Below are 12,848 nucleotides of genomic sequence, written 5' to 3' on the forward strand. Positions count from 1 at the left end.
ATTTTATTTATTAACAACAAGAATAAATAAATAAAAAAATATGTAAAAAACACTTTTTTTTTTACAACTGGAGAGACAAAATGGGAAATGCAAACATAAGCCGAGTATAGCAAATGTGGCTCATCATGTAAACCTATTTATTGCACCTGCAACAAGGCAGATGTAAGATCATGCTGTTGGTAACAATTTGATGTAAACCAGGCACATAGGCTGCAAATGCACAGACAGACACATCTCAGCATGTATATAGCTATGGTAATTGGTGGAAATATGCTATTTTTACATGTGCAGTTTTTTACAAGCTCTGACAAAGGGGGGAATGTAATAGCCTGCGACTTACAGGCATTGGTGAGTTTCCAGCGAATCTGCGTGATGTTTTAAAGTGGCAATCATTTAAAAGCCAAAACCAACTGGATTTGCCTTTTAAATGATTGCCACTTTAAAAAAGTGGGCAGACTTGCCAGAATCCTGGTGATGTCTGCAAGTCGCAGGCAATTGCATTTTACTCCAAAAGGTATATTTACTAATGGTCAATTTTAATTGATTTTGATCGATTCAAAATTGATCAACATTAATCAACATCAAAGTTGTGTTTCTGGGGTAACTCGCACATTTCCGTTAAATGTAAATCAACTGATTTTAAATCGAACAAAATCGATTAAAATGGATCTTTAGTAAATATACCCCCAAGAGTCTGTTTTACAATAGGATTGAAAATACTCCCCGACTTCCCTAGCTTAAATAATTGCCCACCATGCTCTAATATATTAAAGAGTGATAGCATTGGCTAGAATAGTCACTTAGAACTCTAATGCAAATCATAATTTTTAGGTACAACCATGACAATCCCAAAAGATTACTGAACTTCACCCCTATTACTAGTCTTGGCCACAATTATGACAACCCACAGTTCACAAACACACTTGAAGATTCACTCTAAAAAAAAATAAATATATATATATATATATATATATATGTATATATATATATACCCTGTTGTTATTCACATAGTATATCAGACAGATGCTGGCGCTGCAGCATTGGGAGTGGTACATACTATCACATCTGAAGTCCTTGTGTTTATTGCTTCTGGTCCAATGTGGCCCAAATTAATTTTCTCATTACTGATACAAGAATTGCAGCTAACCCATGATTAATGTTACTATAATGTTACTATATTCTCCTCAGACCCTCTTCCAAATATTGCCAAAAAATAACCACTTTTGTACCCTATTACATTCCCCTCATAGTCTATATTGGACACTAAACACATCTATTAGTATTGTTATATGGGATATTTCCCAGGATGCCACCCCGGCTACCACCTTCACAAATCTGCGCCTAAAAAAAAAACCCATACACACCCAGTATGTCTACCCTCACTGAAGCCATGAGCTGGAACTCTGCACGTCACCTTACTAAGCAGCTACTCGCATGTCTATTGGGGTCTTGTTAATGAATGTGGTATTGGCTCGGGAAGTAACAACTATAAGCAGCTATTCGGGGGGATAATGGATGATTTACTTTGTAGCTATTTAACAATGTACTCTTGCTGGGACAGAGCATCTGATTATAGCAATCACTATTCCTCAGCATTTTGTTTTACCAAGTTTTGAATAGAGCATTTTTGGTAATTACCTTAAAGACAAACTCCCTTCAGAATATCAAGAACAAAATGCAGGGGAATCCCATTTATTATAGAACAATAACCCATGTGGTTGAGCTTGCTTAGTGAAATAAAGAACACTCAACCGATACAATTTGTGGCCTAAAATTATTTCTTAAGCTGGGCATACAAAATAGAATTATTGGGCTGATCCGCATGATATTGGCGGATCGCCCTGTATGTGTGGCTGACCAATGGTAAAATATCAGTTGGACGGGCATGCCGGATCGTCCAGCATTTTCTTGTAAGTTAAATGTCAGCCGCATCAGGCAGTGTACGCCCAGCCGCGGCCGGCCTTCAGACATTTCTTCTGTTCCTTCACGGGGAAGGAACAGGGAAATGTCTCCTCCCCGGAGGCGGAGCGCAGATAACAGGGCCAATACACTGTGAGATATCTCACAGTACATGTTCGTGATATCTGCAGGGTGTCAGGCTGCCAGGTAAAAGGTCTATTGGTCTGACAGGCATTTTATCAGGTGGTGTATGCCCAGCATTAGCTGAAGAAATTGGAGCTAGCAAATGATATTAACAATTATTGCATTCTTACATATCATTTGGGGGTGGTATGAAAGTCGACATTCATAATGTCGATAGTCCGAAATTTGAAACAAAAATGTCGACATGTTCCGAGTATTGACAGTCTGAAAGTCGAAATGGATGTTAGGTCGACATTCACAAATGATCATAATGTAGACATAACATTTAAAAAATATATATAGTTTAACCTAACCCTAAAAATAACACTAAAATGTACTGTCAACATTCTGTTGTTGAAATGTTAGTGTCAACATTATGAACATGTCGAAATTTTGCCCATGTCGACATTTTATAAATATCGACTTAACACACGGCGACGTTCTGGTATGGGCATTCTAACCGGATACCGTATCATTGATGTGTGCATAGCCATGCTACAGTGCCATAGGTGATAACTGCCAGCTGCCAATCAGCGTACTAGGATTATTTCTCATAGCTCCTGATTCTCACCCAGCAATCTTTATCACACTCCCTATCCCATACATAGATAGCAGCATACAGAGGCTCCGTTAAGGTGACAGTAAAGGTGTGTAAGTGCCTGGTAGGGTTACACAGCTCATAAAAGGACAGCCGCCCAGCCTCATAATCCAAATATATTCCAAATCTCCTGCAGGAAATATTGTGATCTAACTCAATAGCTTCCCTTTTATGTAACACTGCATACTCCATATTATAAAGCCACCTACACAAGCTCCAGGACTTCTTATTATTTCCAATGGATGCCTGTTCTCCTTTCCTGCCTACACTGGCATAGGACATTCCTATCCTCCAGGCTCCTGTTTCACTGATCTCTACTTCCCAGTAATGTACTCCCGAGGAAAAACCTCTGGTACTTATAACCTGGGAATAATCAAATCTCTCTGGGACTTCTGGACGGTTTAAGTTTGTTTGTGACCAGGATGCAGTTTTTAAATCATCTGATATATGTATGTGATTTTCAGCTGTGTCTACATCCAGTACTATGTCTGTAAGTTCCTGCACATAGATCCCTCTTTTTAGACCTGTTATAATATCAGATAAACCTGTGTGGAAAGTGGCTGAGATCAGCCCCTCATCCAGGTGGCCTACATCATGGTCCTGTATATTATCGATTTCCACCTCCTCAGTATCACAAAAGCTTTCTCTCTTTGATTCATGTTCTTTAAAGACCATTACTGGATCAGTCTCATTACACAGCTGCTCAATGTGACGCATCTTCTTGGTCAGCTCGTCCTTTTTTATTTTCAGCTGCTGGATCAGCTCAGAGACTTTGAGTGAAACCTGCTCTCTTTGCCTGGAGATTTCATTTAGGATTCTTTTCTCTAGGACTTCCAGCTTTCTCCTGACGTCACCAAACAGGACAGTGACCCTCCTTTCTATATCAGCTACTTTTACTTTCACTCCTCTCTCATAGTCCCACAGACACTGGACTCTGTCCTTAGTGTCTTCTCTCTCTGAGGTCAGCTTTTCCAGAATCTTTCTCAGTTTCCTCTTCTCCATCACAGAGGCTCTAATCTTCTTGTGGTCTTGGTATTTTTTGTTCTCCAGGGAAACGATGGGCTCTGATAATATCTGTTCAGCCGACATACTGTCTACCCACAAGTGTTTGTCACATGTAGAAGTTTCACACATCAGGCACGGCTCATCAACAGGTACATGACAGTGATTACAGTTAGTACAGAATAGCCCAGTCTCTGCTTTCTCTGAATGAGTACAAGGAAAGCCCTCTGCTTGGTTATTGGCTTTTACCTCAAACTCTGTTCTATATTTAGGAACGGTGTTAGCCTCAAATGTCCCCTGCTTACACAACGCTTCCTTAATACAGTCTCGGCAGCAGCTGTATCCACACGTTAGTGTTATAGGATCTCTATTGGTGTTCAGGATATTCAGATCCTCTCTCAGTCCACCAGAAGCCATTACTACAACAACAGAATATTAAATTGTATTTTTTCACATAATAATAGTCAGGACAAGTTTCAGGATATTTTGTACACATAGGGGCATATTCAATTACCCGCGGGACTTCTCCCGCGAGTAATTGAGGGGTGAAAGTCCCGCGGCACGGGGTTAAGCTGTTCAATAGAATAGCTTTTTCCCTGCGTCAAAAAACAGGACTTCCACGCGAGAACACACTGATTCCGCGAGAACTGCGGAATCAGTGTGTTATTCATGCTTGCACGAGGCCGAATAGGGCGGCCTCACGCTGATTTTACCTCGCACCTACATGAGGTGCGAGGTAAAATCAAACAGCAGGGGACTCGCACGCGGGGTCTCAGGGCCATCCACGCGTGGAATCCCCGCTAAATGGATCCCGTCAAGCGCGCCAATTAGCCGCGGGGTAAACCCCGCGGCTAATTGAATATGCCCCACAGCATGCGTTTCTGCCATCAGAAAATATGTAACCCTATAACCTGACAATGTTATCCATCCCTTCACAGATTCCATGTTACAGAAATATATAAAGTGGCATTGCGCCTCTATACAGCTGGGTGGAAATAAGTGATCATATGTAGGAAAAATCTAAAGAAAGGTTCCTGTAGTAATACACTCCCTGTCATCTGTATATTAAGTTAAGGCTGATAATAATAAGTATTTATTCTTGTTATAAGCTCGCATGCGGGTACAGGGGTGTAACAACATTAGTAGCAGTGCAACAAGGGTTGTGGGACTCATGTGGACACCTTTGTTTATTTCCTACTGCTGGTAACTGCGGAAACCTCACAGGAACAAGTGTGCCATGCTGGTATTTGGAGAAACAAGATTTTCTATTACTACGATAAGCAGCAATAAAAAAACTTTTGTTATCGCCGCTGTATTGTAAATAGGGAGGGTGCTATAAAAATAAGGGATGTTGTGCCCTATTCCAGGCACAATGTTCATATTGGGACTAATAAGTTGTTTCTGCACTTAATTGAGTCTCCTCTATAAATAAAAGAACCAGAAAGCAAGTGATGTTACATTGTACTGTTGCCTGAGAACCCAAAGTAATTCACTTATGAGAAAAACTAAAAGGGAATAGAGTTCTGGAGACTTATTTGCCTATTGTCACTACAAAGGTAATTTTCAGATCTCCCTACAGGATCCTTTTATTAAAGGAACATCAGTCCTTTCACGTCTTTAGGGCTTCTACAAATCAATTAAAGGTGTAGGAAAGCCAATGTAAGAAGGTCCATGGTGGCATACTGTATGTAATGTTGTAATCCCCTTATTGCTAGCACTGTCTCAGGATGGTGATAACAAGGATAAGCCCACAGAATCACTGAATAAATGCTTTATTTAAATACAACTTTTTTTCTTATTAAAGACAATAGGTGGGATACACCAATCATCGCATTGTGAATGCATCCCACCACTGATCGCATGCATATCGGCATTTAGTAACGTCGTATGTTTGAACATTTAAGAAAAGGACAACTCTTCTCATAAAAGCTGCCCTTTGTGCTGTGGGAACTTTTTGGGTTTATAACCCAGAAGTCTCTCTGGTGTCATTCTGCATCTCGGGGGACCCTGGAAAAACTCTCGGGGAAAACTCTGAAAAGAAGCCCATAAGCATTAGGCATGACGTTGCCTACAGGGACATTGCCTAGATGACGTTGCCTACCGGGACCAAGCTCCTGAAAGTTTTGCTTTCTGGAGCTTGGGGCATATACAAAATGTGGCCAATACTCAGAGAACGTAATTTTCGGAGGTTTGACCACATTCTTGCTTTTGATGCAACCCAACTAGTTTGATTAATAGTTATATTTCTATTTTTTTTTTAATAATTTTATTTATTTTTATTTTATTTTTTAACAAAAGGGAAACTGGGAGCTGAAAAACTGCGCTTCCAGTCCACCGTGCATGTATGAACTTGCAAAGCGGATTCACCTATGAACAGATACATGCAGGACCGACTGGTGAGGTGGTCAGTATCCTCTTACCACTGCCAGACAGTATTTTATCACCACACCTTGATATATAGACCCATAAATCTTCCTGTTGTTTTACGGGAATATTTATTAAAGAATATTTGTGGGATATCCCTCAAAACAGCCTTTTTCCGGGGTATTTGTAAATATTAAGGATCCACAGGATTTAGAAGGAGGCACTGTAACAAATATCTCCGCTATCTGCCGCTGTCCCTCCATTTCCGACCGCAAAACAGCCCCATAGGTGTCCATGGAACCTGCTGTCAGATTTACCAAGCTCAGAAATGCAAAGCATTCTGGAGCTTGGCCAGAGATGGCGATAGCCCATAGTATCCTATATGATTCTTTTGCAGAACGGTTATCAGGGATCCGTAGTACGAGTCAGCTATCACTCCCAGCTCATCACCGGGACGGGCTCTTATCGGAGCCCATCTCTCAGCAAGAGTGAACATTTTCACTATGCAAATTGAGTTGATCCTAACTGCATTTAAAATGCTGGTCATGATATATTGGCCACTTAGGGGCTTATTCATTATGGACCTGTTACATATGCAGAAACACTAGTTTCTGCATGTTTTTAGTAATGGGCCCATTCATTATTAAGACCTGGTGGGACCGCCTAGTATTCTGCAAACTATGGGAAGGAGGACCGGGTTGCGAAGAGGGATCTGAGCAGATCACTCCACCTACACTGCACTGAGTGCCCTGCAGCCGTGCACATGATTGAACTCAGCTTACACATGCGCAGTCGGCCGGATCGGGAAGGGTAAGTATCATTGCTACTTCTATAGTAGTGCTAGGGATTGCAGGGACAGCTGTCCCCGCCCTGGAGCATTACTGAATTGCTCCAGTAGTTAAGTATCCACTACTGCAACTCGCGATGAGTTGGATACTTAATTATCAGAGGGCCACCCAGCGTAAAATTCTCAGTGGTTATAACATGACACACTGTGACGTTCAAACTTGATTACATCAGGTTGATGTTGCACTGCGACATATGGTTATATTTCTTTAGCCTGGCATCCAACAGACTTCTGGAGGATTGATACATTGTTTACTTTTTTGTATAGAAATTAAGTTAATTGCAGTATTCCAAGGACTGTCTTCATAGAGGAACCTCATGATTACATTGTATCCATTATTATAAGCAGTAAATAGCAACATCCTGATTAGGTGAAGTTACCTGGTAGTGGTATTCTCTCTGCATTTGCTACAACAACTGGGTTTGCCTTTTTGAGACATTCGTAGACCATGTCCATTGCACTGTGAGACCAACCCTTCATATGTCTGTACAGCTCTCGCATCTGTTCCTGAGTTGTTTCTTTGCTTGCCACAAGCTCATACTGTTCATCAGTTAGAAGATTGACTTGTTGCATTTTGTCCAGTACCGACTTTACCATAGTGATGTTCTGTATGAGTGCACATTTATGGCGTTTCAAAAAGTGACCTGTAAATTACTTTTATGATAAATAATAATGTACATGTATCCGTAAAAACAGAAGTATAAACAGCAGGCAGGTATGTTTAAAAAAACAATAAAAAGGGTTTGCACTTTTTTAATTTGAATTTAGCAGTCTTTATGGCAATTTGCTTGCCTGACTCATTAGCAGATGCAAACCTCTTGTCTCCATGATATTATTATTATTGTTATCATTTATGTTATGTGCAAGCCCTTTCCTTTTTAAAAAATACTTACATTTCTCTTCTTATTTTTGTGACATACAGCGGAAGCTCTATGTAGTCTCATGTAGACAAAACCCATGCAGCCAGTCAGTGATCACGAGGTACAGATTCCAATAGAATAGATAGGAGCAGGCTGCTAGCTAACAGAAGCATACCCCAGGTTATCAAAGATTAATATAAGCATGAGCCTCTTCCATAGTCACAAGGAGAGCCACCATCAGCCGGGACCCGTATAAGCAGTAAGTAGCTGTATTCAAGGCTGTTGACCTTTGCACAGAAAATGCTGAAAATTGGATCATTAGAAGCTGCCACGTAGCCCAAGATATGTTACTGGTATGTAATTATATTATCTTCCCTTTGGCTGTAACTTTTTATACTTAAGTGCCTTTTAGTCCTACAATGTATGCATCATGCAGCTGTTCACATGTTAGACTGTTGACAGCATTGATTTCAAGGTTATATTGCACTTATGCTGGGTACACACTGACAGATACATTGGCTGATCAATTGATCGGCCAATATATCTGCTGCCCGTCAGCCAGTGTGTACCCACAATATTCTCTGCTCTTGCCTCCACAGCATCCTGCCTCTTGTTCACTAAGGTAAACCTGCTGTGGCTGACAGGCTGCATGGTACAGGGGTGTTGCACATGGACCCCTGGGGCGTAAGAGGCCCACCAGCACTGATCGGATCATCATCACTGATGATCCGCAGCACCGCCAGCTGTCAGCAGTTGCTACCCGCCTGCGATTGCCTTGGACAGTTTGGACTGTCAGCAGTCACGGAAGGGCTGGTCAGCTGCGCATGTGCTGTCTGCTGGGGACTTGTAGAGGTGATCTTGCTAGTGCCACAGGCAGGAGGAGTGGGCCTCTTCAAATCTTCTGATTATTGAACTTCCACTGCCTGGACTTTAGGCCACTCTCTGCCCCTCCCCTTCACCCCCTGCCCCTCCCATAACCCACTGCCTCTTGCCGTTACCCACTGCCTCTCCGTCACCCTCTGCCTCTCCCCATCACCATCAACCCATCACCTCTGCCTCTTCTCATCACCCTGTTCTTCTTCCTGTCACACTCCTCCCATCACCCCGTCTATGCCCATCATCCTCCGCCTCTCCCCGTCACCTTCTGCCCATCACCCTCTCCCTGTCACTCTTTGCCTCTGCCCATGATCCTCTGCCTGTCACTCTCTGCCAGCAGACCCATCTGTGGAGCCTCCATGCAACACTGCTGACACCAGACACTGGTGAGAGTAAAAGGGGCACAGACTATTACTATTATTTGATTAAAGGGGGCACAGATTATTATTTAATTAAAGGGGGAAGAGATTATTATTATTTGATTAAAGGGACCAGAGATCCCCCCCTAACCCTCCTTTAGGGGTGCCTAACCCTAACCTTACCCCCTAGTGCCTAACCCCCCTCTAAGTGCCTAAACCTACCCCCCCTTCCCCGCATCGTAAACCTAAGTCTCCCGGGGAGGTGCCTAACCCTAACATCCCCCCAGGGGTGCTTAACCCTAACCCCCCCTTCCCCTAGCCTAAACCTAACCCTCCCGGTGGGGTGTCTAACCCTAAGTCCCCCCGGGAGCCCTAAAACCTAACCCTCCCCCCCTCCTCGCTATGCCAGGCGTCGGGCTCCCGGCGTAGGTCTAATGACAGGCGTCAGGATTTCGACGCCTGTCATTAGCACCTTGCCGGGATTTGACAGTCAGGAAGCCAGCGATTGGCATTTCGACCGTCGGCTTCCTGACTGCATCCCGTGCAGTGAGTGAGAAGAAAGCAGTTAGTAGCACAGGGGGTGAGAGAGGAAAGCAGATAGTAGCACAGTGGGCGAGAGAGGGGATCAGTTAATGAGAAGTGCAGGGGTCGAGAGAGGAAAGCAGGTAGTGGTGCAGGGGGTGAGGGAATCAGTGAGAGGTACAGGGGGTGAGAGAGGAAAGCAGGTAGTGGAGTGGTGCAGGGGGTGAGAGAGAGAATCACTGAGAGGTGCAGGGGGTGAGAGAAGAAAGCAGGTTGTGGAAAGTGTGGGGGTGAGAGGAAAGCAGGCAGTGAGGGGTGCAGGGGTTGAGAGAGGGCAGCAGGCAGTGAGGGGTAGCAGGTTGTGAAAAGTGTGGGAGGTGAGAGGGAAGTAGGCAGTGATAAGTGCAGGGAATGAGAAAGGGAATCAGTTAGTGAGAGGTGCAGGAGGGTGAGAGAGGGGAGCAGATTGTGAAAAGTGTGGGGGGTGAAAGGGAAGTAGGCAGTAGGGGGTGCAGGGGGTGAGAGAGGGAAGCAGGCAGTTGGGGATAAGAGAGGGAAGCAGGCAGTGATGGGTGCAGGGGGTGAGAGAGGGAAGCAGGCAGTGATGGGTGCAGGGGGTGAGAGAGGGAAGCAGGCAGTGGGGGATAAGAGAGGGAAGCAGGCAGTGATGGGTGCAGGGGGTGAGAGAGGGAAGCAGGCAGTGGGGGATAAGAAAGGGAAGCAGGCAGTGATGGGTGCAGGGGGTGAGAGAGGGAAGCAGGCAGTGATGGGTGCAGGGGTGAGAGAGAACCAGGCAGTGGGGGGTGTAGGGGGTAAGAGAGGGAATCAGACAGTGGGGGGTGCAGGGGGTAAGAGAGGGAATCAGACAGTGATGGGTGCAGGGGTGAGAGAGGGAAGAAGGCAGTGGGGGTAAGAGAGGGAAGCAGGCAGCAGGGGTAAGAGAGGGAAGCAGGCAGTGGGGGTGCAGGGGTGAGAGGGAAGAAGGCAGTGGGGGGCAAGAGAGGGAAGAAGGCAGTGGGGGGTAAGAGAGGGAAGCAGGCAGTGGGGGGTGCAGGGGGTGAGAGAGGGAAGCAGGCAGTGGGGGAGTGCAGGGGGTGAGACGGGAGCAGGCAGTGGGGGGATGCAGGGGGTAAGAGAGGGAAGCAGGCAGTGGGGGAGTGCAGGAGGTAAGAGAGGGAAGCAGACAGTGAGGGGTGCAGGTGGTGAGATAGATGCAGGGGCTCAAAGGGTAGTGGATAGTGAGAGACGCAGGGGGAAAAAAAGAGAAAGACGCAGGTGATCAGACACAAAGGTGAACATATGGAGAGTAAAATGCAGGGGCATATTTATAATGGGTGCAGCGTGTGCAGTGCACATGGGCCCCTGGGTCCTGGGGGGCCCACACCACACATACTACACCCATACTTGTTTATACTTACTTTTCCACCATCTTCAGAGTGCTGCTCTGAAGCGCCGGACCGGCACATGCTCAGAAAAGAGGTCCCTGGTTTTCCCAGAGACCCGTGCAGTAGATTTTGGCATTCATCTACTGTGCTCTGGGCCTGATTCAGACCCGCTCGCGAGCGCACAGCGCTCGCAAGCGGGTCGATGGTCCCCCACTGCGCATGTGCAAGCCGGAGCCGGCTCCGGCGCGTGCATGCGCGAGACCCGGCCAGCAACGGGCTCTCCGTCACTACGGGTCTCGCACCAAAGCGGGGCAGCTGTCGATGGTGATTGACAGCTTGCCCCATTTTGGAGGCGGGCAGGGGGGGTGACTGGGCAAACGGAGGCATTCCTGCAGGAACGCCTGCCATTTGTGGGCGGCCCTATTGACATCACTCGTGATGTCAGTAGGTAGACTTCCTGCTCTATTAGAGCAGGAAGTCCACTGGGGCTTGCGGCCACGAGACCCTACCACAAGGGTCTCGTCGCAAGCCTGATGGTCGCGATGGTCTCGACCATCACCTGGCCACTTGCATAAGCTGTGGGTGGTCACCCACAGCTATGCGAGCGGCCAGGAGGCCATCTTTAAAAAATAACACGGACGCCCTGATTCAGAGCGAGCGCTCTCAAAGAGCGTCCGGCTCTGAATCAGGCCCTCTGTCCGCTGTCAGAGAGGAGGGGGCCCCAATGGAGGCTGCACATTGGCTCCCTCCTCTCTTAAAAGGCCCCTGGTAAGATGGTTACCTGGGATGAAGAGAAAGCAGAAGGGACACATGGAAGACATAAGTGAGATGAGCAAAGTTTGTTCAACATAAACTACATACATAGGGCGGGATGTACTAAGGTTGTGGTGACCATTCCGCCAATCAACGCAACCTTACTAATCGCATATGTACTAACATATGCAATTAGTATCGCAAAGGACAGCTCTTGCGATAAGAGCTGCCCTTTGTGAAGCAGCCAACGCCGGATGAAGGGGTCTCCGTGGGACCCCGCCCCCTCCGAGCCCTGGGAACTTCCTGCTGGTGACTTGTGCAGGAAGACCTGGGCTCCTCCTTCTCCCTGCACCTGGAAGAAGATTAGGAGGTGGAGGAGCACGGCAGGCGGCCATTGAGAGTCAGGTGAGTGGGGACCATTGCTGGGTGCTCGCGGGGCGGCTGCAAAGCGTCGGGTGTGGGGTGTGGTAAGAAGCCCATAGGCTTCTATAGGATAATGCCAGGTTTTTCTGGCGTTACCCTCCACACCGATAATAGGGTGGCCGGGGCTTAGTACATACTAAAATTCGGTAAAAACCCAGAAAACAGGGTTTGTACCGCACTTTTCCTTTAGTACATCCCGCCTATAGTGCTAAAAGCATCTAAAATTTAAAATTTCCATACCCCCACTTCTAAATTCCCACTTCGAGCACTGCTGCAAATACAGCAAACCAAGACTGCTGCTGAGAGTAAGATTTCTGTTGGAGAGAAGTGTCAACCAACTCTGTGGTGAAGCAGAGGACCTGATGCAGAGATGGACGGTAATGTGATCGCGTATGTGATTTCGTATGCAATGCAGCTGCGAAATATGCTCATGCTGACCAAAGCACAGCCGGCATAAAGTCGTCCACTGCTGCCTTCTTACATACATACACTGTTGCTTACCTGCGTAAATATCTGTAACATCGTCGCACATTGGTCGGCCATCTTGCCTGCCGCAAACTCGGCGGCTCTCCTGACACACAGAGGGCTCTCATACTCCTTAGGAGCTAACAATGGCTATTTTATGCACGACCATGTAATGGTAAGACACACCTGCATTTTTCTGACCACCCTCCTGTTACCTTCCCCAAACTCTGACTACATGTCACTCACTTTGCAATGGATTCCTGTGTGCATCCATAATCGCAATGCGAACACTGCACATGTGCACTGCGGCTT

General features: G+C 46.0%; 1 protein-coding gene across 1 annotated transcript in view; it reads right to left on the reverse strand.

Moving 5' to 3' along the window:
• Positions 1-515: 515 nt before the first annotated feature.
• The window catches only part of LOC148542395 (uncharacterized), a 129,926-nt gene continuing 117,593 nt past the window's right edge, over positions 516-12,848 (reverse strand). Inside the window, exons 10-11 of the mRNA XM_088468964.1 lie at positions 7,274-7,537; positions 516-4,101 (exon numbers count right to left, since the gene is read on the reverse strand). Of these exons, the coding sequence (XP_088325090.1) occupies positions 2,627-4,101; positions 7,274-7,537 (1,739 nt within the window). The 3' untranslated portion in view covers positions 516-2,626. The remainder of the gene's footprint in view (positions 4,102-7,273; positions 7,538-12,848) is intronic.

The sequence above is a fragment of the Taudactylus pleione genome, unplaced genomic scaffold (genome assembly GCF_031769625.1).
Source record: "Taudactylus pleione unplaced genomic scaffold, aTauple2 ptg000012l, whole genome shotgun sequence".
Lineage (NCBI taxonomy): Eukaryota > Metazoa > Chordata > Amphibia > Anura > Myobatrachidae > Taudactylus > Taudactylus pleione.